This window comes from Ursus arctos, unplaced genomic scaffold (assembly GCF_023065955.2).
Source record: "Ursus arctos isolate Adak ecotype North America unplaced genomic scaffold, UrsArc2.0 scaffold_24, whole genome shotgun sequence".
Classification (NCBI taxonomy): domain Eukaryota; kingdom Metazoa; phylum Chordata; class Mammalia; order Carnivora; family Ursidae; genus Ursus; species Ursus arctos.
In genome coordinates this window covers 23550909-23576642 of record NW_026622919.1, presented here as the reverse complement: position 1 = coordinate 23576642, position 25734 = coordinate 23550909, and the positions used below count along the sequence as shown (strand labels likewise).

General features: G+C 46.7%; 1 protein-coding gene and 1 long non-coding RNA gene across 4 annotated transcripts; both read right to left on the bottom strand.

The window, feature by feature from the left end:
* Positions 1 to 25297, bottom strand: CALCOCO2 (calcium binding and coiled-coil domain 2). 3 transcript variants are annotated; one of them, XM_026513074.4, is made up of 13 exons: positions 25218 to 25297; positions 18114 to 18303; positions 13605 to 13707; positions 13320 to 13453; positions 11735 to 11860; positions 8807 to 8895; positions 8383 to 8452; positions 7642 to 7764; positions 7284 to 7370; positions 4697 to 4792; positions 2668 to 2803; positions 1578 to 1606; positions 1 to 1044 (listed from the first exon to the last, which is right to left on the bottom strand). In XM_026513074.4, exons 2-13 carry the CDS (start codon positions 18291 to 18293, stop codon positions 871 to 873), a joined length of 1347 nt encoding a protein of 448 aa, XP_026368859.1. In that variant the 5' UTR covers positions 18294 to 18303; positions 25218 to 25297; the 3' UTR covers positions 1 to 870. The 3 variants fall into 3 exon arrangements, with proteins under 3 accessions (XP_026368859.1, XP_044245222.1, XP_026368860.1); XM_044389287.3 differs by having other exon boundaries at positions 25069 to 25280; XM_026513075.4 differs by having other exon boundaries at positions 25117 to 25262.
* Positions 5456 to 7182, bottom strand: LOC130544711 (uncharacterized). Its single transcript, XR_008961212.1, has 2 exons — positions 5901 to 7182; positions 5456 to 5628 (listed from the first exon to the last, which is right to left on the bottom strand). It is a non-coding gene; the product is annotated as an uncharacterized LOC130544711 (long non-coding RNA).
* Positions 25298 to 25734: the final 437 nt, after the last annotated feature.

Genomic DNA, 25734 nt, shown 5'->3' with positions numbered 1-25734 from the left:
TTTAAATGACCAATGTCCCCAAAATAGGATGAGTTTATTTTTAGTGTTAAAGAGATTAACAAACAGTTCTCATTATTCTGACTTATCCATATTCAAACTCATCTGCTCAGAAAGTTGCAGACCCAGACAGTTTCTAACAAGTCCTACTGATCACTAATCATTAAGAAAGGACTTACAATAAAGGTTATGTGCGGTTATGTGCATAGGAAAGATCGAAGAGTAGAAAACGCCAAACAGAGGTATCCAGAGAGAAAGAAGGCTTTCTGTGACTGAAATATTTTGTGTTCATGGTTCAGGAATAAGATGCTTCTGCTGGGAGCTGAGAAACCAAGATGAGAAACCTTTGGTATCCCAACTGGATGTGAGTTCTGTGCGGTGGCATCTGTGGCTAGTTTAATCCTACCAGTGGGACAGAGAGACCTGAGGAGGAAGAGGAAGACATTCTCGACCTCTGCTCAGTCAGCAGCCGGAGGGTTAGGACTGCGAATACGCCCACGCCTGACCTCAAAGGGCACTGGGACACCTCGGAAAACGCATCACTTAGTACTCAAGTCAAGCCGGTTGTGAATGAAGGGCCAGCTCGGTGGCAGCCCAGGGCCCTTGTCCCGGGGACCCTCGGCAGGCTGGGCACCAGAGGCGAGGATGATGCAGCTAGTTAGTGATGTGAAAGGTAGTAACCCGCAAGGCTGGCCGTGACAGCCCCCACCACTATTCTGCAGAGAATCGACTGGACTCCACGCTTGGGGCAGCAGGACTGATTAAATCCCTAGTAATTTCATGTTAGGCGGGGTCGTGGGTCACAGATCTAAGTAGAAGCAGGTTCTACTCTATAAAACTCGAGGTACAGTACAGAGCAGGAGGCTGGGGCGCTCAGAGAGTGTGGCAGAACACATGGTCTTCAAAGATCTGCTTCTCTTTTGCCGGGAAGGTCTTGTCACAAATCGGACAATTCAAACAAAGGCTCTGCGTACGCTGCTCCGTGGCGCCATCGAAAAGGTCATCAGCGAAGCCTGATTTGCAGGTGGGGCATCTCCTGACGCCGAGCTGGGAGGAAGAGCAAAGACGTCAGGACAGTCGTAAGCTCTATGCGGCAGAGGCCACGTCTCCTGTTCTCTTATAGCCTCAGCATGGAGCACAGTGCTTGGCACGTGGGAGGGGCTCTAGAAGCAGAGGATGAATGAACGACGTCACATCTGGAGACGCTCACTGAGGCTTTCTCTACCCCAGGATTGAAAGGACCTTCTATTGTCAGAGCACTCCAAGAGCTTCCAGCCCAGAAGGGGCACCGGACATACCTTGTTGGGCTGGCTGGCTGCCTAGTTCACATATGCTCCCTAGTTCTGGCACCAAACTCAGCTCACAGGTGGAGGCCTACAGCAGAAAGCTGGTGGGCGACCTGGGCTTTCTTCTCCCCACCTCGACGGGCTCCCTCAGCTTCGGGTTTGCCCCCACTGATCCAGCTGACTTCTGGAGTTACCAGAATGAACCAGTTTCCCTATGGTTCTCCCACGAACTGGGGCAGGAAGGGGCATTTCGCAAGGATTTGATGTAGACAGGCTCATGATTCACATACTTACCAGGCTTGGGGCCGAACTCTCCTGGATACCTGAGGATCATGAAAAAGATTTCATTCGATGAAAGAAATACCACCCCTGGATTCTCCAGCTGTGCTCTAGCAGCTGGTTTTGTAACTCCCCTTGTTCCCTTTCTCCCCACGGCCTCTGACTCTCTCTCTCCTATGTACTACCATTAACTGCTGATAGAGGGGAGTGAGGTCAATGATAAAGGGAAAAGAGGAAAAAATCATGACGTGGCATTTTCGATAGCCATGTGTATGCTATAGAATCAGGAAGAAAAAAGCCTCTTTTCAGTATGGGGAAAATGAGATTTTAATAAAAACAGTCACAATTTAATAAGAAAGCAATTTGAGAATAGATTTTAAGGCTGAAGCCATGCAAACAGGTATTTTTAAATGAAATGCTTAAAAATATTTTCAAAGAGAAAATAAATGTGTACCCCTGCCTGATGTAAAGATTTGGTTGTGACTCTTAAGAGAACACGACTGCTTTAAACTGTCCAAAGAAAGGAAACGAGGTCTTCTTTTGGAGACATAAGAGGAAAAGTTCCCTGTTCCCTTGTCCCTGGCAAGAACAATCTGACCCTCTGTCCTTGAGTGACAAGAGTGGTTTTCATCCCCATTTCCTGTCCTCCAAACCACCCCGGGGTCTCTGTGGGGCACGTTCCCGCTACCACTGGTCAGGCCATCCGACTGGCCGCCATAACTGCCCATGCCTGGGCGGCCTACCCCACCTCTTATGCTTCCATTTCCAAACCTTAATTAGCTTCCTCAGCTTTATACGTGTATATCTTCTACACAGACACATTTCCCTGATTTATATATTTGGAATATAGCCACGGGACTCAATTTGTGTCTGCTGCCTCTCGGCGAATGATCTGGTTTGCGTCTTCTAGATACAGATTTATTTCTCAATTAACACTTCTCGCCTGGCAATCTTTCTATCGGATCCTCGGCTTCTGCCCAGCAAGTCTTAACAACGAGACTGGACTTAATTAGCATCTCAGACCAAAAAAAAAAAAAAAAAAAAAAATTAGCGGGGGAAAGAGATGCAGGCAAAGGCCCTCTCGCTCAAATGGCAGCTGTCTTACCAGAATACGGGTTTCCGAAGACAAGTCCTGGGTTTTGTCCAGCACCTCCTTGATCCGAAGTAGGCGCTTGATATGGCAAAGAGTCAAAATCCAGACCCATGTAACTCAGCAATCTGCTGTTCTCCCTCTTCAAAAGCTGAGGAGAGAATGTTCAGAGACACGTTGGAAGACAACGACAAAGCATGGCCACAAGCAACTGGCTAGGGGATGCCCATTACGGGTAGTTCTCGATGAACATGTGGGACTGGAGAATCCCAGGAACCGACAAATCGTAATTCTTCTAAAGGGGAACAGCAGCCTCCGCACTCGGAAGATCTGAGCTCTTTATGCCTGAATTTAAATATATGCTAAATTTTGTTTGGATTAATGCAAAAAAGAATTTGAAGTCTCTAAAGGCATACCAACCCCGGTGGGGTACAAACGTGTGTGCATGTCTGGGGGGGCAGGGGCTCTATTAAGGCTGAAGCTGTCGCATATTACTGAGAGCAAAATGCTCCTTTTTGTCTCCTTCCTGGAACAATTTTCTCACACAGTGTGAATATTCATCTGATACAATTTTCCCTTCTTCACGTTTTATCCTTTCACATGGATATACCAACAGAGAGAGTGAAAGGAGGAAGGAAGAGAGGCGGGGAATGAGGGAGAGAATGGCAGAGAACAAGCTCTAAGGACAGACAGCATGTACAAAGTTCTTAGAAAAAAAGTTAGAAAACTGCCCCTTCACATCTTAAGAGGGCTTTACTACAGCTCTTAAAAAAAGCTTTCAAATATCAGATCTTTCCCTCCCTGGTGCAAACCGTGTGTGTCCTCCCTCCCTCCTCCCACCGCCCCATCAGATTGTACCAGAAAATAGAGATTTCAAAGTCAAGCTCTGTTTATCTAAATCAAGAGGATGAGGACGACAGGACCGGAAACAGAGTCCGAAGGCCCCCACGATACTGAAAGGCATTGGCATAAATGACATAATTAAAGCTAGAGATGATCACTTGGGGGCACGGCCTGCAAGGGCTACAGAGAGGGCAGCGATGGGGAACCGCGGCGGGGTCGGTCTAGGAGCACAAGCCAGCGTGCACGCTCCCCTAACTCTGATGCAAGAGCAGCAAAGTGCCTTTAAGTATAGCTTTTTTTTTAAGTTTTTATTTATTGTTTTTAATAATCTCTACACCCAATATGGAGCTCGAACTCACAACCCCGAGATCAAGAGTCACAGGCTTCTCCAACTGAGCCAGCCAGGCGTCCCCACATGCAGCTTCTTTATTTGCTGCCATCGTCGTCAGTCACCCAAGAGTAGCTTGTGTCTAACCCGCAGCAGAAAATAAATATTGATTGGATGAATGAATGAATGAATGAATGAAGGCAGAGCATTTTGTTAGGAGCCTTCCATGGGTCCGGCACTGGCATAGACCACCACGACTGCCCCGGTTTGGTAGCAGAAGAGAAGGAAAGAGTTGTGCTCAAGGAAAGGGGTCCTGCAGCTAGCCTAAGAATGACATAGGCTATCATTCCCCAAAGACAATACTTACAACAGGTGTGAGGTTAAAAGCAAAATGAATTACGTCAGATCTTCACCAGGGCTGTCCCTTTCAAGTTGACTACTGCCATGGCAAACAAGTTTCAGTGACAGAACCAAGGGAGGGTTCGCGGTAGATGAGGAAACCAGATTAAATTTACCCGTAGGAGCAATGGTCTCACCCACTGTCCCAGAAAGGGCTCTTTTATTTGGCTTTGTAATCACCACATCTCTGGGTCACCCTGCACCTTCTTAAAACCTTGGGGTTTCCAGGGGCGCCTAGGTGGCTCAGCCAGTGAAGGGGCTGACTCTTGATTTTGGCTCAGGTCGTGATCTCAGTGTAGTGAGACCGAGCCCTGCGTTGGGGTCCGCGCTCAGCACGGAGTCTGCTTTAGATTCTCTCTGTCCCTCTCCCTCTGCCCCTCCCCACCACACGCGCTCTCTCCCAGATAAATAAATAAATCTTTAAACAAAACAAAACGAAACCCTTGGGGTTTCTTCCCTGTTGCACACACTTACATCATTTTCTCTTTCCAATCTCTCTTTCTCTCTCTGCAGAACATTACAGATAATCTTGTTCTCACTCAGTGTTTTTGACAGACCAGCGTTCTCGTCCTGTCAAGAACAAAAAACAATCAGGATTCGGGTCACATATTGTAACTGGGACCCAAGGTGGGGCACAAGGGGCCTGCTGAAAATCTGGTTTCCCAGAGCGGCGGGACTGAGGTGGGGGAGCAGGCAGCTGGGGCGCGGAGGCCGCACGGTGGAGGCGAGACTGACTTGTGGAGAAGTGATGTAACAAAGTGCCCGAAGGCCTGGCCTGGCACCGACACGGCGATTTCTTTTGGTTTCACTGGTAGTGTAAGTGACCAAAGAGAGGAAAAGTCATAAGCTTGGGAAAAGCCCCAAGACTGACTTATCAGAATTAGGGATCGATGGAGCCCTATTTAACGGCACCCAACCATGGAAACAAGCCTCTTTGTCTTGAGTAAACGTCTCCCTCGATGTAGCGTGAGGCACTTAGGTCGGTGGGACACCCTCCCAGTGAGGACAGGCATCTGGACTCCAGGAACACTGAGGAAGAAGGAACCCCGGAAGGCATTTATCCGAGGCTCCAAGGAACCCGGACTGAGGCCTTGGGCGTCCCGGTGTGACGGGCTGACCTAACTTCATAAACCGCACGCTGCTCGGCATGCTTCCGTGCTCCCCATCGCCTACCTAGACAGACACGTGCACATACCTCACAGAAACACTTAAGCTAATCCTACTAGTTCTGGGTTTTTTTTTTCCAAGATTTTTTATTTGAACGCTGGTGCCCAAACTGCTGTGCGCTTCTAGCCGACCCTGAGGTAGTAATGCGAGGGGGGCTACCCGATGACATTGCCGACTGCAGGCTCCCGGCTCCCCATCCCCATGGGCTCTTGCTGGCTCTTCTGGTCCTGCTTCACTTCCTCAAAAGGCAGAAATAAGAAAGGGCTCTCTGAGTCTGCATGGAAACCCGCTCGATGGTTACAAAAACCTTCCCTGAGACCCACGGCTGGACTGGGGCCTCTGCTTTTCCGGGGACCCCCAGACTGGTTTCTGGCCGCACGCTCCAACCCTCCTCTTTTTACCAGAAAGAGAACTGTTTCTCCTTAACAAGGGTGGGCAGACCTCCGGGCTCGGTCTAAGAACCACGGACCTTTACACCCCCGGCTGCCTGGGCCCCTGATCTGTCACCTACCAGTTGCGCGGCGGCCCTGAGTTGCCTGATCTGTCTGTGGAGTCGCTGACACTCTTTGTACTTCTCTAAGAAGCAGGCTTTCCCGGCCTCTACCTTTGCCTTGAGGCGTCCCACCTCTTGCACTAACTGCTCCTCCACTGCCGTGCTCTTGTTCCCAGGCGCCTGAAGCACAAGACACACAGTCCTCACCGTCAGGGGCCCTTCGGGCCTGTGAGGAAGAAAGAACTGAGCCCCTGGGTCTGGAAAACTACTCCACGAAAACCCAGGAGACCCCGACCTGCCACAAGGAGGTGCAAACCTTTGAAGGGCTACAGCTTATTTAAACAGTGATTTCTCGGCTACATCAGAGGTCACCAACTCCAACGTGCCGCCAGGGGCCGGGCCAGTGACGGGGCTGAGTGAAGGAGCGGAGGGCCACGGGACAGTGGAGGCTGCAGGTGAGTGGAGAACACGCGCCCCATCTACAGGGAGCGGCAGCCACCCGGCCTGGGCATCGCTGCTGTGCGGGGATGCGGGCTCCACGCTGCCAGAGCCTCGAAGTTTGCAAGAAGCTAGAAATGCACATTTTTTTAAAAATGGGAAATGTTCCCCTTTTTAGTTGTTGGTAACCAATTCGATTTTTGAAAAACACCATCTAGGCCACAGAAAACGTTTCTCTGGGCTGATAACCTGTAAGTGGCTGCTTTTCTAACTCTGTTCTCCTCTTGATCATGCTGGACTATCTAGTAGCTTACATGCGGTAGGCAGCCCCTGGTTGACTGAGTAGTGGCTGAGTGAGTGCACGATACTGCACTCACTGCAGATACCACCTGACTTATAATCCCAACAGCTGGATAGCCTCCAGACACCAGGGTTCCTCATACCCTTCTATCAATTCCGAAAATGGGGCTTCCTGGTACCTGTCATCACCACGAGGCCTCTTCTCCAACAATCTGTTCTAGGAATTTATCAATCAATTAGGCTTTCATTACTATATTATTATAGCTAGCTCAGAATAATTTAGAATGATAATCGCTAGTATTATATTAATTATAACAAAAATGTTGACTGCTGTAATATTTTCTAACTGTAGAGCTCGACTTTAGAATCATTCATTTGTCTGCCCCCATGATAAGAAGGGGGTAGGGGCGACTCTGGGTGATTCTTGGCTCAAGGCTCTGGGGATGACAACCCGTCATGAAGTTCTTTCAATATCCCTCTGCCATTCATCACACAGTAGAAACGGCCACCTCTCCTAAACGTTTTGTAAGTTCCAAATATCTCTGTGTCCAGTGGTAAGCGCTATTCTCCTGTCTTTTTTATCCTTTCTGTCACCTGAAAATAGACCCTCTCCCTTCCTTCCTGCAGGCTCCCTCCCACAAAGCTGTCCAAAAACAGACGTGCCGTTAACTCTTGTTGTTTCTTCTTAGCAGTGGTTTCTTCCTGCTTCATCTCCTGTACGGTCTGCTCCAGCTTCTTCTGCTGCTCCCTCTGCACAAGAAACAGATGTCAGGGGCAAACACGGGCGTGCACACACTGGGGAAGGGCCTGCGGCGCTGACGAGCATGCAGCAGGCAGGGAGAGGAGCAAGTCCTCTCCTAATAGTTTCTGAGAAGAGCCGGGAGATCCCTCCTCTCCGATGGCTTCTTCTGAGACCCTTCCCACGGCCAGCGCGAGCCAGGTACGTGACAGAGTAAAGAAAGAAGCATGTATGTATTATCTCGCAAATGCCTAAAAATGTTGCTTCCATCCGTGACTCTACCTGGTGAGTTAAAGTGAGGAGGAGCTGGCTATTTTCCTTTTTCAGAAGCTCCAGCTGCTCTGTCTTCTCTTCATCTCCCTGCACAAGCTTCTCCATTTCTTTCTCTTGAGTTGACAGCTGGGCCTAAAGCACAAACAGTGAATATAACCAAGATATAAAAGAAAGCAAACTGAACAGGAACGATGCTGTTTAACGTACGCTAACACAAAGACGTGCGTGCTCCTTGGCAACTCCCAGCTGCCAAATACCCCTCGAACGCCCACTTCCCAGCGCTACCCCCCAGCCTAGGGGTAAGACTCGACTGAGGACAAGTCAACAAACCACTCTTTGGGGCGCAGCTTCCTAAAACCAGGATTGTTTCAGCTGTTACCTGCTTTACGTTCTAGACTTTTTTTTTTTCATTCTAGGCTTTTGAGAAAGACTTGGCTTCAAAAGATTTTGTAGCTAAACGAACACATTTTAAAAGCACTGGTAGAGCTGACAGTTCTCCATCGTAAGAGTTCATGATAAATATAAACTCAACAAATTATTCAGTTCCTTGTGGGCTGGGACTATAAAAGTAATGGTGTGTGTGTGTGAGGGGGGGGTCAAGAATAGAAAACCCCGTGAACCTTTAGTCCGACGCCCTGAAAGGTCCAGTTAGGCACTCACTACAGTGAAATGCATCTTTCTCGGGCCACCACGGAGGAGTGATGGCCAGGATAAGACGACACACTTTGGCAAAGGTTTGGCCTCACTGACCTGGAGCTGATCCACTCGGACTCCCATCTTCTCATTTTCTGAGGACACCTTCTGGTTTTCTTCTTTCAGTCTGTGGAGGTGAAGAGGACTGCGTGAAAAATACGCTGATTCCGGGTCAGATGCCCCAGGCCTTCAACAATTTGAGGCCGCCTTGGCCCTAAGGCTGTGGAATTAGTTTAAAATCCACTCTTCTTCAGTCCTGTGTCGGCTTCCTGACCTCACACTGCACGTATTCGACACTTCACATGAATACCTGAATTCAGGTGACTTTGCCTTACCATTCGGATACTAATTCTCCAACTAGAATCATACCTACCACTGCCGCAACAGGAAGACTATTCTCGAGCGAATCCGGAGCTGGAATCTGACCCCGCCGCAGGGCGTCGGGAACACAGCAGACCCCCCCACCGAGAACCACGCTCACCGAAGCAGCTCCGTCTCCCAGCGCTCCTTCTGCGCCTTTGCTCGCTGATCCGATTTCTTACTGGTGCTCTTTAAAGTTTCCAGCTCCTCCTGCAGATTGAGACGTCAAAGGAACAGACCACGTCTAAGACAATTTTTCGTATCTCAGCCAGCCGGCAAATATTAACTGAGCATTGACTCCATGTCACGCACTTATTATATGTAACGACACGACAGTGAACGAAACATCCAAGTAAAGCGGTTTCCATATTAAAATGTTCTTAATCTGTTGTCTCCACGAAACGCATTCACCTTAATTTCTCTTCCACCAGAGCTTGTATTTGTTCATTAACTCATTTAGCAAATATTTAATGAGTGCCTATGAGGCACTGTTTCTGCACTGCGGACACAGCAGCAAATGACATAAAGTGGCTTTTCTCTTTGAAAGATGCTGTCCGACAAATCCACGAACGCCGCAAGCGTCATTCAAGTTCAGAGGCCACATTTAAAAAAGTAAGAAGAAACAGATATGCTTCATTTTACTAATAGTACATTTAACCCAATGCATCTAAAATATTGCTTCAATAGGTAAGTAAGAAGAAAGTATTTTATTTTTTGCACATTCAGTCTTCAAACTCCGATATATCCTTTATGCTCACGGCATATCACAAGGCGCTGTGTTTCAAGTGTTCGAGCGCCACAGGTGGCTCGTGGCCCCCGTACTGGGCCTACACGTTTGCTTTTTCTTTCCCAACTTCATTCTGCACTGAAGCCAAACTTGTGCGTCAATACCAACTCCTGCTTTTAGCTCCAAGATTTATAAATTTATCATCTTTTAAAAATAATTTTAAAAAACTGTAGGAATATGTACATAAAATTTTCCAACTTAATCATTCTTTTTTTTTTTAAAGATTTTATTTATTTATTTGACAGAGATAGAGACAGCCAGCGAGAGGGGGAACACAAGCAGGGGGAGTGGGAAGGAAGAAGCAGGCTCATAGCGGAGGAGCCTGATGCGGGGCTCGATCCCATAACGCCGGAATCACGCCCTGAGCCGAAGGCAGACGCCCAACCGCTGTGCCACCCAGGCGCCCCGACTTAATCATTCTTAAGCCTACCGTTCAGTGGCATTAAGTACATTCCCATTGTTGTACGACCGGCACCACATCCTCCCACAGAAAACTAGTTTCATTTTGCACAACCGAAGCTCCATACTGTGGAAACATTGTCTCCTCATCCCTCCTGCCCCCCGCCGGCTCCTGGCAACCACATTCTACTTCCTGTCTTTATGAAGTTGATTCCTCCAGGTACCTCGTTAGAGGGATCACATGGTATTTGTTTCTCTGTGTCCAACCCAATCTACCCAGCTAATGTCCTCAATGTCCATCCATTTTGTAGCATGTGTCAGAATTTCCTTCCTTTTTAAAGCTGAATACTATTCCATTGTTATCTACACGCTAAACCATGTGCGTCCATCTGTCTGTCACTGGGCTGCCTCCACCCTTTGGCTGTTGTGAAAGATGCTGTTATGAACACGGGTGTACTAGTCTCTCTTTCAGAAAACAAGTATTATCAATCCCTCTTTTACAGAGAGGGAAACTGAAGTTCAGAGATGTTAAGAAATTTCTCCTGCTTCATCAAATAGTAAGTGGGACAACCAGTCTGTGTGACTCCAAAGACGGGGTTCATAACCGTTGTTATGGTCCTGGCTTCCCGGCTCTAAAACACATGGGTTTTCCTGCCCATTTTTATTGTTTGTAATTTTAATTCCTAAAAAACATGCGTTTTAACATCAAAAAAATCTGAGCTCATATCCAAGCTCCTTTCAAAGTCATGAACTGACTCTGACATTGAGCAAGTCACCTAACCTCTCTGAGCTGCTGGGTGGTTGGGATTAAGTGAAGGGATCCGCTTAATCACAGTGCCTTAATTACAGCGCACATGGGAGGTGCTGAATAAATACTGACTTCTGTTACCATGACATCTAGTAGTGAGTCGGTAGGAGAGCTAACCCAAGAAGCCAGACCCTCTGACTCCTTGGCTAGAACCTGGCAGGTGAGCTCTAGGGCTCCTGGACAGACACCGGTTCCGGAGAGATTGTGAATTACATCTCTGCCACCTCTGTTTGTTATCTCACTGCCTGGAATAGGCCGGATCCATAGCCCGGACCTGTCACCCACACTCTACCAGCCCGGGGCTGAGGACATCACAGGTATTTGTGTGACAGCAGTGTATACAGAACAGTCTGTCTGGGAGTCAAGAGAAGGGGGTCCTGACCCAGCGTGATCACTAAACTGACCTCTTCCTCTCTCCTCTGGGCCTCAGTTTGCTCGCCTGTAGATCAAGGGCTCTACAGATGGTGACTGCCAAGGTTTGCATGTTCTGGAACTTCTAAGGTTATGACCTCGGTGTGATTAGTTTATAGTCCTTGGAGAAGAATCTCCTCTTTAGCTCCCTGCATTATCAACTCTCATTTGCCACCTGCTGATTGGAAGGATGTTTCAAAAGAGAAGTCGCTGAGAGTTTGGAAACCCTGCAACCTTGCTTTTATACTCCCTACTCTCTCGATGTCCACATTCTAGTTTATCAAAGCAAACAGTTTACATTCTACATAGGACTAGGAAGAAGCAGTCAGACTGCCTGGGTTTGAATCCTGGCCCCATCACAGATTAGCCGTATAAGAGGTTATGGACCCTTTTAAGCCTCAGGTTACTCATCTGTAAAATCGGGGTAATAATAATACCTATTCCAAAGTTTAAATAAAGTAATCCACATAAAACTTTTAACACTATGCCTATTCAAAGGCATTAATATAAGGCAGTAAGATCACAAGCAAAACAGAAGGTGGAGCTTGATAAGAGACACTATTCAGTCCTGACCTCTGTACTCCAGGTTCATGGTTTTTGTTTGTTGGTTTGTTTTCAGGTTCCTGTTTAACTAGCAGCCATACCTCCTTCTTGTGGAGTTCAGCCTGCAGGTCTGAGTTCTGCTTCTGGAGGCTGACACAGCTGTCCTTCAGCTCCTGGTTTTCCTTGCAAAGCTCCTTATTGTGCTGCTCAATTTCTTCCACCTCGCCCTACGAAAGAGCATCCCATGAATTCATATTTGACCCTTTGTAGCTCGAGAGATATTCAAGTCCCTCCAGCGGAACATTCCCATAGGCTGGGAGGCTGAGGGTCTGGCGGATCCCCACTCACACGGCGACATCTGTGTGCCCTGAACGGGAGCACCTCCTCAGTAGGTAGGGAGGGGGTGATGTAGGTGCGTCTGTGTAATGGCAACACGGAGCCTGTCATTACCAAGTAAGAAAGACAAACAAAATCAAGGTCATAAAGAGTTAAAAGGGGGAATGACAGAAGAATGTAGATTCTTCTTGCAAACACTTAGTACTGTTTGTCTCTCTTAATGGACTTAGCTCCCCGAGGCCAAGGACAGCAAGTGATTTAATCAATTCTTCACTGCCTACGGCAGTGCTGGATAGAAAGGTGTCCTGTGAAGTAACTCAGTGAATGAATCTCATACTCGTATATGACAGGCTCTGGGTCAGAACTGAGAGGTAGGGGCGCCTGGGTGGCTCAGCCAGTTAAGCGTCTGCCTTCGGCTTGGGTCAAGAGTGCAGGATCCTGGGATCAAGTCCCACACTGGGCTCCCCGCTCAGCGGGAGGTCTGCTTCTCCCTCTCCCACTCCCCCTGCTTATGTGCTCTCTGTCAAATGAATAAATAAAATCTTTAAAAAAATAAAAGAACTGATGGGGACTCTGGGTGGCTCAGTCGTTAAGCATCTGCTTTCGGCCCAGGGTGTTATCCCGGGGTCCTGGGATTGGGCCCCGCATCGGGCTCCCTGCTCTGCTGGGAGCTTGCTTCTTCCTCTCCCACTCCCCCTGCTTGTGTTCCCTCTCTCGTTGGCTGTCTCTCTCTGTCAAATAAATAAATAAAATCTTTAAAAAAATAAAAAATAAAAAAATAAAAGAACTGAGAGATACAAAGCACATCTGGTGTGTCCCTCCTCAAAGGAGCTTATAAATTCACTGTGGTGGTAAGATTGCAGACGGCCAAAATTAAGCAACTGGAAAAGTTAAGGGAACAACTGAATCCCAACTGAGTTACAGCACTTTTATAGAAAGGAGAGATCACTTATTGTTGCGATTCTTTTCAATGTTCCTAAGTCATTCCTGAGTAGGTTTGAGTGGGTACTGTATACATTTCTCCCAATAGTACCTATGTTTTTTTTTTAAAAGATTTTATTTATTTATTCGACAGAGATAGAGACAGCCAGCGAGAGAGGGAACACAAGCAGGGAGAGTGGGAGAGGAAGAAGCAGGCTCCCAGCAGAGGAGCCTGATGTGGGCCTCGATCCCAGAACGCCAGGATCACACCCTGAGCCGGAGGCAGACGCTTAACGACTGAGCCACCCAGGCGCCCCCCATAGTACCTGTTAAGACATTCAGTAAAGGCTTATGGATCCAAATTCCACCCTATCCTGAAATGACTACTCTTAATGGCAGGAAAGGATTTGAGGTGAGATGTTTACAGACCTGAGTGGTAACGACCAGGATGTCCTCCTCATTTTCTGGACGGAACTGGAAAGGGATACTTGCTCCCCGGACCACACCATCCTGATCCACATAGCAGAACTGGTAATACTCATCATCCTTGGGCAGGTAATAAGCTGAAAACACAACATGATTTTTAATCCAAAATAAGGTCTGTTAAGAAAACTGAAAATCTGGAAGTCTTTTATCTGCCCCAGAAAGCTTAAGCTCAAGGGACTTAGTCTTAGCTGCTGTCTTCAAACACGTTTGATCCAGTATTTTTCTCACCTTTGAACTGGACTTCCTGCTGTTTGGCTGATTCACTTCTTAGGTCAGCAGGCAAAGCGACCCACATGAAGGTGTAATACTCACGGGTTGTCTTCCATCCCACCTGCAATGACAGAAGGCTCTCATTCAGCATCCAAACGCGCTCAGGGCAAAGTCCTTATTTGTGCTAAGTCTTCTTAAAATGCACTTACTTCTTATTTGTTTATGTGAAAATACAATAGAGTGAATCCATTATGATACGTGGTACGAGGTCTGAATACAACTAGAAATTGGCACGCACACATAGTCCAGAATGCCCGGCTCAGGAGGAAATGAAAACTGACCTCTCGACACCCGGGACAAGAGTTCCAAAAATTCTATCACCACATCAGACAGAGAACGGCGAGTGACTGGGGAAAACAGGGAAGACAATTCTGGGGTTGTGAATCTGATCCTGCTACCTTCTCCCAGCAGTGCTCTTAGAACTTCTTTATCAGGAAGCCCTACTGACCCGCCATCTCCACGGGTCCGTCCTCTCCTGTGTGCAGGCCAGTCTTGTCACCCACACTGACCTGGTTATACTCGTGCGTTTAAAAAAATGCTCTCTTTGAATCATGTGCATGTGGGAGTGGAGGGGCAAAAGGGTTCTTAGATGACAAGGTAGGTCCCATATAATGGAGTCCGGTCTATAGATTTTCATCGGTGTTTTTCTTAATGTGTGCTTAATGTAGGCTTTTTGGTGACAAAGATACTGACAATAATCTGGTGGTCATCGAGGCTTCCTCTAGGTCTTGAGTGCAGTAAGTCATGATATAAGGACACTGAAGAATATGCCTCAGAGCAGAAAGCTGGCTAAGTGGAATATATTCTCAGTAAATGTGAAGAGGGGTGAAAGATGGCTCAAATCGGATCCAGAAGATAAGGGCACACCAGAGAATAGAAAGGGAGCCATTGTGTCTTCGAGGGGAGAACACTCAGCAAATGAGAAGTGAAATTACATTTATGGCCAGATTTTGACCCTGCCTGAGCCCAGTGGGAAGAAAAAGAACTAAAAATAAATTCCATTTTTATATATGAAGGCATCCGTGCGGGGTTGCAAAGGCTACATGAAAGCTCATCAGAACATACCAGGGCATGTTTTAGTGTCTCATTAATACACACCCCATTGCTGTAAGCATCTCAGAGCCACCGCGGCCTGCGGCGGTACAGGAAGCAGGGATTTTATGGAGTCTTCATTCACATCCTGGAGTTTCTTAATGCACTGTGACCAAAATATCATCTGGGAAGGCCTGAGAATTACTGCAGTCTGGGAGCAAGGAAACAACTTCTGGCCACCTGCAATTTCTGGCCTTGGCCCCTGCCCCTGAGGGGTCCCAGTCCCGTGGCATGACATGTCCCCTCTCTGGGAACATTTCAACGCCCAGGGAAAGGGGAACACGGAGCACGGGATTGTGCACTAAAGCCAGGAAAGCCAACTCCCACTTCCGTTAGGCTCTCTCATTGCTGGTAGCTTTTGCTACATTGAGAAGACACAGCATACAGCACGTTCAAAAACAGTTCACAAGCGTCCTCTTGGTGCCAGGAAGGACCAGTGTCAGGACTGGTGAGGAGCTGAGGAATATGGGTGAGACTGCACTGCAAATGGTTCAGTTGATGGAGCATGCGACTTATTTTTAATAGAAAAAAAGAAAAAAAATGTTTTTAAGTGATCTCTACCCCCAGTGTGGGGCTGGAACTCACAACCCTGAGACCAAGGGTCACACACACCACCGACTGAGCCCGTCAGACACCCCAAGCACGCGACTCTTAATCTCGGAGTTGTGAGTTTGAGCCCCATGTGTGGTGTGGAGTTTTTTAAAAATAAAGTTAGAAAGAGGAGCGCCTGGGTGGCTCAGTGGGTTGAGTGTCCAGCTCTTGATTTCGGCTCAGGTCATGATCTCAGGGTCGTGGGACTGGGCCCTGCGCTGGGCTCCGCACTCAGCGTGTGGTCTGCTTGACATTCTCTCTCTGCCTCTGCCCCTCCCCCCTGCTCGCTCTCTCTCTAAAATAAATAAATAAAATCTTTAAAGAGAGAGAGAGAGACTACACTACAAGAATACCAGGTGAGCTTTCCAAGGGAGATATGAAAGACAACACTTGAAGTCAACTCGTAATTTTGTAATTTACCATCTGTTGTTCATATGAATTCAGCAGAATAGGCAAAAAAGCAGAAGTCTAGCAATCAAACAAACCTGATCACCACTTAGTCACTGGGAAAGTCACCATCTTGAGTATATGCATTTTACTCATCTGTGCACAAGAGATAATGCTCCCTATCTGAGGGTGCTGCTGTGCTGTGAGGCTCGGTTGGAAAACACACACACACACACACACACACACACACACACACAACCAGAAAGACAAAGCACATCATATGTTCTCAAAAAGTTTGTGTTCTCTTTACTAGTCCTAAAACTTTCTTTCAGGCTCTGGGTAGCTGTTCAAGTCAATAGCTTTATGGACAGTGAACATGAGAGGCCATTTTTTGTATTAACGGTTTTCCTCAAGGAATCATGGCGATACCTCTGAAATGCATGAAGCATTCCAAATATAAAGGCATTTTTCAAAAATGTTTTTAAACATTTGTTTTTAAAAAGTCTAAGATTTTCATTTGGTTTATGGTCAAGTCCTCACTGGAAGTTGCTAAGTCCTCGGAAAACACAACCAGTCTAGGCAAAACAGAAATACAAGTTGCAAAAAAAAAAAAAAAAAAAAAGTTAGATTACATTTCAAAGGAAAATAAGCAACTTTTGAATTGTCCTCTTTGTAAATTATCTATATCTGCACTGTCCAGAATGATAGCCACTAGTCACATGAGGCCATTTAAATTTATTTAAATTTTAGTTAATTCACTAGCCACATTTTAAGTGCTCAATAGCCACATGTGGCTAGAGGCCTTCGGACTAGACGGTGAAGGTATAGCTCCATCGTCGAAAGTTCTACTGAACAGTTTTGCTACATATGAGGAAGAAAAAAACAACAATCGTCTTCCAAAATAGGAAACACTCCAGTGTGCCAGTTTTCTATGTCAGGACATCCTTCAGTCTAACAAGTCAATATCCTGCAGTCTCAGGAGATGGCCTGATACTCGCCAGTGTCTCTCGGGTCGTCTATTATCCCTGCCTCTAAACACCAGCTTCCATGGCTCCATCAGTTATCTTGGAATTCCAAACAATTAAGGAAAAGTAAGTCTACGAGGGACGTGAATAAGCACCAGTTCCTTCACAGTGCAGTCGAGAATGATGTCTGATTTCAGAACGAACAACATTGGCAAATAAGCACATGACATACTGAGGTGTCAAAACAAAGGTCACTGACGTTGGAACTCACAGTGTAAATTACTTAAATTTGACCTTTATCTCCTGTCTCTGGCTATAATAGGAAGATCTGTCATTACGGGGTGTGTATGTGTGTGTGTGTGTGTGTGCATGAGACAGAGAGAGAGAGATGTGTGGGACAGAGAGAGACACAGATGGGGGGAGAAAGGAAGGCAAAGAATAAGTTGACTACAATAAAAAAAAGTAACATTTCTGTACTTGAACTGGCAGGGTGTTAGATACTAGAAGAGGTCCCTGAGGGACCTCAGAAAATTTCTATCCGTGGAAATCTTTACAAAGAAGCAAGTCATTACTTATTCAGGAACAAACTTCTTGGATGCAGGATGTCAAACCAGGTAACTTCTCAACCTCCTTTTTAGATATGTAATACTCATACTAAAACAAATTAAACACTCTTCTAAGTAAGAAAGCAATGTTTAATTAGTCACAGAAATTACATAATGGGCCACTCATCCCAGTCAACTCATAGATGAATATTTCAAAATAGAATAATTTTAAAACATTTACATTTGGCCTTTGAAAGCATAATAAAACTTGGGGGCTATATGATTTGCCATCTTATTTTGGCTTGTGATTGAAATTAAAACTTGAGTCCCACAGCACATGTTGGTATGTGAAGGGGGAAGTAGGGAAGTACCAGGGAGTTTAGTTTAGGATTTTAAAATTGGCCAGGGGCGCCGGGGTGGCTCAGTCAGATCGTGCCTTCAGCGCAGGTCACGATCCCGGGGTCCTGAGATTGAGCCCTACGTCGGGCTCCTCAGCTCTTCTAGCTCTCCCTCTGCTGCTCTTCCTGCTTGTGCACGCTCTCTCTCTCTCCCTCAAATAAATAAAATCTTAAAAAAAAAAAGGGGGGGGGATGGTCAGACCCCCCCCACACACACAAAAGTGTGTGGGGGGCACCTGGTTGGCTCAGTCAGTTAAGCGTCTGACTTCAGCTCAGGTCACGATCCTGTGGAAACTCCTCGCTCAACAGGGAGTCTGCTTGTCTCTCTGCAACCCCCCCCCCAGCCTCATACTCTCTCAAATACATAAAATCTTTTAGAAAAGGCTAGACATAAGAGGCAAAGTGCTTATAACACACAGACGGTCACACACTCAGGTAACGAAGAGTCATCTCTAGTTCCCAGTCACTTGGCGCTAATTAACCACTTACTCTAAAGATGCCAATCCAGTCCTTTCGGCGGGGAATGAAATGCTGCGTGAGCGTATAATAGCATGTGACATCCCCTCCGGGGACATAGAACTTCTCCACGCTGTTAAAGATTACTTGAGAGAAATGACAATGATCCAGCAAGACAGCTGATGTGGGGGGATCTTCTACTGTCTCTTCCATGGTGGGCGTCCTGTTGTGAGATACAGGATAGAATAAGGCTCAGAAAGTGTTGTCTGAAACATTGGGAGATTTCTGGGCTCTCACCCAGGGAACATTCCATTCGAGGCAAGTCAGGAAAAGCAAAAGCCTGACAAGGATTGAGATCATACAACTTGCTTTCTGTTTCACTTTGAGCCATTTTGCATTCATAGCTTCCTATGCTTTAAGAACTTTCCAAGAATGTCTTTGATCTCCACCACAGGCACCACCACCCTCACATACCTTTACTCTCTGCTCATAGCTTGTTTGTGCCACTCCTTCTAAATGCCTTAAATAAGCAAGGCAGCCTAGGAGAAAACAACCTGAGCTGGGAATGGTAAGATCTAGAGGCTTGATTTTTCATCCCAACGAGTCCTGTGACTTCCTGAATATCAATTTCTCTAGATTTCTGCTGCTCCATTCAGTTCCATTTATCCTACAATTATTGAGTCTTTGCACGTATGTATTAAGACACTCTGCTAGGAGCTGGGCATGGGTGCAAGAAGAAAGGTAGGGTCGAGAGCAGATTATCTGACATGCACCCGTGACAAAAATGGGTTCTGAAACCAGAATGGTGAAGTTCAAATTCCAACCTCACTACCTATTAAATGCATACGCCTGAGCAACTCACTGAATCAGCTAGGCTCTATGCTGTTCCCCCACCTGTAAAATGGGGCTATCAACACCTACGTCATTAACTGAATAATGTAAAGTCTACAGGCCTTAAATCCCTACCTGCCATAGAGCCCCACAAAGTAGAAAGATGTAGAATGACAGAATAAAGTACTAGCACAGTCTGCAAGAAGAAAGGGCTTGGCAGACGTTAGTGATTTTCTTAATATTGGGGGGTGTTTTGTTTTGTTTTCTGGCAAGAGTCTTTGCCCTTGTAAGGGTCCCAATGCAATATGGCAGTTAGATGCGGAACCAAGGGACCGACAAATGGACAGAATCAGTGCAAAACACTCTTGGGTTCAAAAGAGGGAGAGATGCAACTGGCTAGGAAAATGAAGAAGAGCGTTGAGGGGTGAGTAGAGTCTTGGATAAGCCCTCCAGGAAGATAAGCCTTTGGGCAGAGGGGTGAGGAAATTCCAGGTGAACGAAATGGCATGCATAAAAGCAATGGAAGAGAGGGGCGCCTGGGTGGCGCAGTCATTAAGCATCTGCTTTCGGCTCAGGGCGTGATCCTGGGATCGAGCCCCACATCAGGCTCCTCCGCTGGGAGCCTGCTTCTTCCTCTCCCACTCCCCCTTCCTGTGTTCCCTCTCTCGCTGGCTGTCTCTCTCTGTCAAATAAATAAATAAAAATCTTAAAAAAAAAAAAAAAAAGCAACGAAAGAGAGAAATGCTGCCCATGTTTGGAGGACAGCAAGTAAGTTGGATCCTTATTTATTTATTTATTTATTTATTTATTTATTTATTTATTTATTAAAGATTTTATTTATTTATTTGGCAGAGAGAGACAGCCAGCGAGAGAGGGAACACAAGCAGGGGGAGTGGGAGAGGAAGAAGCAGGCTCCTAGCAGAGAAGCCTGATGTGGGGCTGGATCCCAGAACGCTGGGATCACGCCCTGAGCCGAAGGCAGACGCTTAACGACTGTGCCACCCGGGAGCCCCATGGATCCCTATTTATAACACTGGGGATAGAACCTGTATTTCACCTCTGCAGGTCACGGTACAAATAAAATGTGATCAAGGACGGCAAACTAGGGGCGTCTGGGTGGTGCAGTCGTTAAGCGTCTGCCTTCGGCTCAGGGTGTGATCCTGGCGTTCTGGGATCGAGCCCCACATCGGGCTCCTCCGCTGTGGGCCTGCTTCTTCCTCTCCCACTCCCCCTGCTTGTGTTCCCTCTTTCGCTGGCTGTCTCTAGCTCTGTCAAATAAATAAATAAAATCTTTAAAAAAAAAAAAAAGGATGGCAAACTATTTGGGAGGTAAAAACGATATAGAAAAGAAACAAGAAACAAAAGTCTTTCGAATTGTTGAGATCTGACACTTCCTGCCTCTCAAAAGTCACCTGCTCCATCTTCTAAATGCTCCCGGGGTCTAACAGTGAGTCCACGATCCTCAACCCAGGGTTTCATTGGGAAAGGGAAACAATATTGCGGCTGTATCCAGCAGCTGAAGGAGGGCTGTATACGGGGGACTACTGTATGATACCTTACAAATTCGGCTGCTGGAACATGTTGGAAGATTGTATACAACTCGATTTTTAAAAATAAGTACAATAACCAAAAAACCACAGCCCTTCTAGTGCTGCCTGAGCCTACTTATTTCCTGGTTTTATTCTGAACGCTAAACAACCAGGCCTCCTCTTCCAACTCATCTTGTCGTCAATTTTCTCACAGAGAAGGCAAGGGGTCTTTGGCGGCACTGAACCGTCTATTCTTGGGATTGCACTAAGGAACTAAGAAATGTATTAGCGTTCTGGTGTGTGACACAGTTTGCCACATCCTTAACCTCAAACCTCAGATCAGTTTTTCTGAGGAAGGGGGAGGTCGCATTCCAGTGTAGGTCAGAACTAGTTCCTCATACAAGCTGTTGCCTGTGTGATGTCTTGGATGCTGGGGTGGCGGGGGGGGTGGGGTGGGGGTGGGCAGGGAGATTTCTCAGCTTGCAGACCCCTCTCTTTCCTAGGCGTCTCGAGTCTTACTGAGGCCGGCATATCCCCTCTGTCCTCAGCCTGGAGCAGCATTTATCTGAGCTTGTGAAATGACTTAATCTGTTGTCTGTGGATCATAAAGAACACTCACGTGAGAGGGGCTTCAGGGCCTGTCTCTCAACTAACCTAAGTACCCAACTCCCTCTTCTCGTACTTGGGAACACTATCACCCCTGCACACACAACATGCTGCCTAGCCCAAAGTAACTGCTGATTACTCCCTGAATAAGTGAAATGCATGTGAGTCATCAAAAAGCGAAAGGAAGGGGCTTTGTAGCTAAACAATGGTGTGAATGACCGTGGGGCTGATTCTTTTTTAGGCCCTACTCTTTATTTGTTGGGTACCCTTAGAGAGGCTGCTGTTGCTCAGCTTTCTCTTCTCTAAAACGGAGTGAAGACATGATAATCTCCGAGTGCTATGTCAATTCTTGGTATGGCTGGTTCAGCTGGCAGGGCTGGTTCAAGTGGCACAGTGCCAAAAAAACAAAAGGCACAGATTTGATTTCCTTAAGGACCCATAAAATGCACACTCCATCACCCACCTTCTACACACACAAACTCTGGCAAGCTGTTTTTGCAAATGGATGTTACTCTGAAAGGCAAGACCAGCCAAGGGTATGAAGGCTTCGTACACCCTCTTTCCTACTAGAGAAACAATCAGTCTATAAGCTCACAAACAGAACACTGAAGAAAGGACACAAAGGAACTCATGTTCTGAGGCTTGAGTGTAGGTACAGCCAGTGGAAACTAGCTCTTTTCATTCATCTGAGTATCAAATCATCTGTCTGGAAAAGTCAAAAGTCTTGGTTCCTTGCTTATCAAAAATATAAGACTCCATGACGTTTCCCATTTCAGAGATCTCATCACCTTTCCGGGATGACTCAGAGCACACCTAATGGCTCTCTGGGTATTTGGAATTCACTTGTTCTTGAAACAGGAAACTCTCCTCTGCTGGGACTGGGGAAGGGGTTGAGGAGGCAGCAGAGTGGAGAACAGTCATGGCTTTGCTTCTCTGCTTCTTACCAAAGCTGAGGACAGAAAAGGCCACGGGTAAAAGGCCATGAGCATAACCATGTTGATCTGAACCGGGTCAGCAAGAAGGTACCTCATTTAATTTTTCTTGGAAGGAAGGTATTTACTACTAATTTTTAAGGTCAGTGATCCTTAAAATCCTTTCCTCCCTCCCAGTGATTAGGTTCCTTGGGAGAAATGGGTTCTGACAATGGTTGGGGCAATCACCTTGCTGTCAAAGCGGTCCAGAAAGGACTGTTCATGGAGGGGGCAGAGGATATGGAAGAAAAACTAGAATGATTTAAGCACCAACTTCCCCTTCAACCACTCCCCCCACTACAGAACCTGTCCGCCATCCATTTCTAATTCTGACGATACCCACGGAGGGGAGTGAAAAGGAATAGAAAAAGAGCAAAAGTTAAATTTAGAAGCCTGGAGAGCTACGGAGTCATGAAAAAGCAGTGGGATGAATTAGGCCCCCTAGAAATCATGGGATGATATTCTACCAAATTCCCTCCTCCTACCCTCACGCCCAAGACTAGCCACGTGAGGACTGCGCAGGGAAAACAAACAGGGATGTCTAAAAGCAAACCACTGAGTAGGGGAAATAATGCAGAGAGTCTACAAACTGTCAGAAGCACTTTACTTGGACTCTGATTTTTTCAGCTCCGTTTCCAAAAGGATGAAGGTCCTCAGAGGATGTATGCGATAACAGGCAATGTGTTTTAAAATGAGTCCCCTGAACTGGCTTCTGGCTTCTAAGAACACCTGACACATTTTCATCTAATGAGCTTTTCAAGCCTAATATACTACTCCCAGGACTGTTCCATGAGGGCAGAGATTCTCTTACGTTTTCCTGAAGAAAAGGAAAAGCCAATGCTACTTCCGCTCTGAGTGCAACTGTAAAGTACACTGACAAGCTTTTTAGCAGAAAAATTTAAAAATATTATAAAGCTTCCCGGTTCAGATCCTAACAATGCAAATACTCAACCAAATCAATTCACCGATTTTCCTAAAGATTTTCCCCGTGTGCTGAACCATGAAGAAGAAATAATCTTACTAAAAAATAACCGAAGTTCTACCGTACAGTATGCCCAGCATTTTTACATTAGCCTTTTCTACCAGTGGGCACATGGTTAGAGAAATGAAGGCCATCAGTAGTTTATCTGGATTAGTTCACAGAAGGAAACCAAATGTGCCCAAGCCAAGAAGGAAATGCAAATCAATTCTTCATTTGAGAACAGTAAAAACAAAAGATACGCAAAAAAAACAAAACAAAACAAAACAAAAAACCAAACCACATTTCATCGAATTCCTTCATCCTGCTTACGTAACTTTTGAAACTAGTAGCAATTAGCAAAATGGATGAACTGATTTGGACCCTACTCCTCCCGGGCCCTGGAAGACACGCTTGCTCAAAGCTACCCTTAAAGAACCTGGACGGTGGTTACTACGGCCCTGAGCAAAAGCAAAGACACACAGTCACTGGTCTTCAAATTATTCAGCCACTTGCTCTAATCCAAAATCTCCAAGTTCATTCTAGTTCTTTACCTAAAATCTTTCAGAGCGCCTTAAAAGAGAACTTGTCTACCCCCGGGAGGCTTGTAACACTCCTCATTAACAACTGCTGGGATTGGCGGCCCTGCTTGTTTGAAGCAGGCCCTCAGCCACATCCCACACCAGCAGTGCCAGCAGTATGAGGGAAGGAAAGAAAAAAAGTTGTGGGACATGAGATGCAGGCAACCAGAAGAAACTGTGTGAAAGCCTCAACGCTGTGTCCTAATCCTCTATGTAACTTAGCTGAGATGGTACACTTTTTCCTTGAAAGGGGTGACTGTGCTAACCCCTGAAGTGACATGGGTAGTGACAGGGTTTGAAGTGCAGTGGAAAGGGATCTAGGGTAAGAGCCGAGGGACCTGGGTTCCTGTCTTAGTTCTGCCACTAACTAGCTGTGACATCTTGGCTAAGTCTCACTACCTCCCTTTAGGCCTCAGGTGTCCTCATCAGTAAAACGCATGGATCAGGCTAGAAAATCTCGAAGAAACTTTCCAGCTACAATGATGATCCTAAGTGAAAGAAAAAGAAAGTGAAAGAGGTCATTTTAACAGTCTCTCTTTTCATCTAAGGAAATAAGGAACCATGGTATTATATCAACAAGCACAAAGTGTTTAAAGAGCCCTAGATGTACTATCTGACTTGAAAGATAATACTTGTTAGTGCTATGTAACTCTCACCACCTTTCTTGGGGTCCTTTTCACTCCACAGCTGTCATATCTGCTAAAAGGTAGAGTTTCAGGTAGAGGCCCTTTGAAAATATCTGTGAAAGTAAGTCACCTGGATATTCTCTAATTATGTACTCTACATAATCTACAAAGACCTTAAAAGTCCTCTGTTTTAGATGGTTTTTGCAATCAGGGAAGTAAGTTACAATACATAGCATCTATATGATTCTACATCAGCTCCAGCAATAGCCACTTGTTGGCTTGCATGGGGAGCAAAGAATCCAAGTGATAGAAAAAAGTTAATATGCCCAGGAGGGGTTGAAATCATAATGGGGGGAACATTAGCCCCCAAATTAAATTGGGCTGATGGTGGCGGTGGGGAGGGGTTTCGGGAGATCAACGGTAAAGAAGCAGGTCATTACACTCCAGTTGCTCTTTCTTCTGCCTAGAATATCTCCAGTTACAGGAGGCCTCATCTGAAGGAAAGGGACTTTAGGGATCAGGCCTACTCATAGCCAGGGAAACTGAGGCCCAAAGAGAAAGTAACTTGCCTACGGTGACGGGACAGAGCCCCGCCTCCGCCTCGTAGCGAACAGCGTTACTGATGCCGTCGTCAAGGACAGAGATTAAGGAACTACCAAGATCTTGGCCCGCCGGGGGGGGGGGGGGGGGGGGTTTGACGGATGCGGGGGGGTTGACGCCGTGACGTCAAGACCCCAACCCCCGTCAGAGGGGTCCCTCCTGCTCAAGGAGCCTGCCACCCGGCCACAAACACTGAAGCTCTGCCCTCCTCGGGAGAAAACTGCCCCTCAACCCTCCAAGGCCGCGGACGGGACTCCAGGGGTGCCATGACGCCGCTCGCACTTACTGTCACCCTAGAAAGATGGAAGGAAGTGAAAACCGAAACCAGCCGCACCGTTGCCTGCCCAAGGTCCTTTCTGAAGAGTGGAAGTCTGAATTTGGGGAACACGAAGGCCCAACTGCCCCTAATAGCCCTACTTCACTCCAGGGACTCACCGGGGGTAGCAGCCGGCGTCGGCGCAACAGCAACAGGGCAGGCCAAGGGACAGGGGCGGGGCTAAAAAACCCAGGGGAGAGCCGATCCCATCTGGTCCCGCCCACTACGTCACAACGGCTACCAAGCCCCGTCCCCGCCGCTGTGCTTGCTGGGACTTGTAGTGCTCAGCTGCGCTATGTGGTTTTTCGCGCATCTCGAACAGCAAGCTCGTCCCAAGCAGCCTATTTCTTCCCCTAGAATGAGCCGTTTACTTACTTTGAAGAAAACCCCAGAACTTTATTTCTTTCAGTCCTGAACAAAAAAGGGCCATGGAGAGGTCATCCTCATTTTTCTCCTGCCTCTACGTAACACTTCACTAAGGGCCTTACAGATGAGACCCCCTTTGGCATTTAATCATCCTTCCGCCTGTCCCTAAAGGAGACCCAACAATCTCCCTGGGTGCCCCCGTTTCTGTGTTTCATCCTTCCCTTTCTATAAAGAAATTATTTTTTAGCATTCTCTGTCAACGTAGTGTTC

Coding starts and splice junctions, on each gene's coding strand:
- CALCOCO2 (XM_026513074.4), bottom strand. CDS start 18,293: ATGGAAGAGACAGTAGAAGATCCCCCCACATCAGCTGTCTTGCTGGAT. Junction 8,453..8,806: donor TGGGAGACGGAGCTGCTTCG/GTGAGCGTGGTT, acceptor TCACCTCCACAG/ACTGAAAGAAGAAAACCAGA. Junction 4,793..7,283: donor AGAAACAACAAGAGTTAACG/GCACGTCTGTTT, acceptor TGTTCTTGACAG/GACGAGAACGCTGGTCTGTC.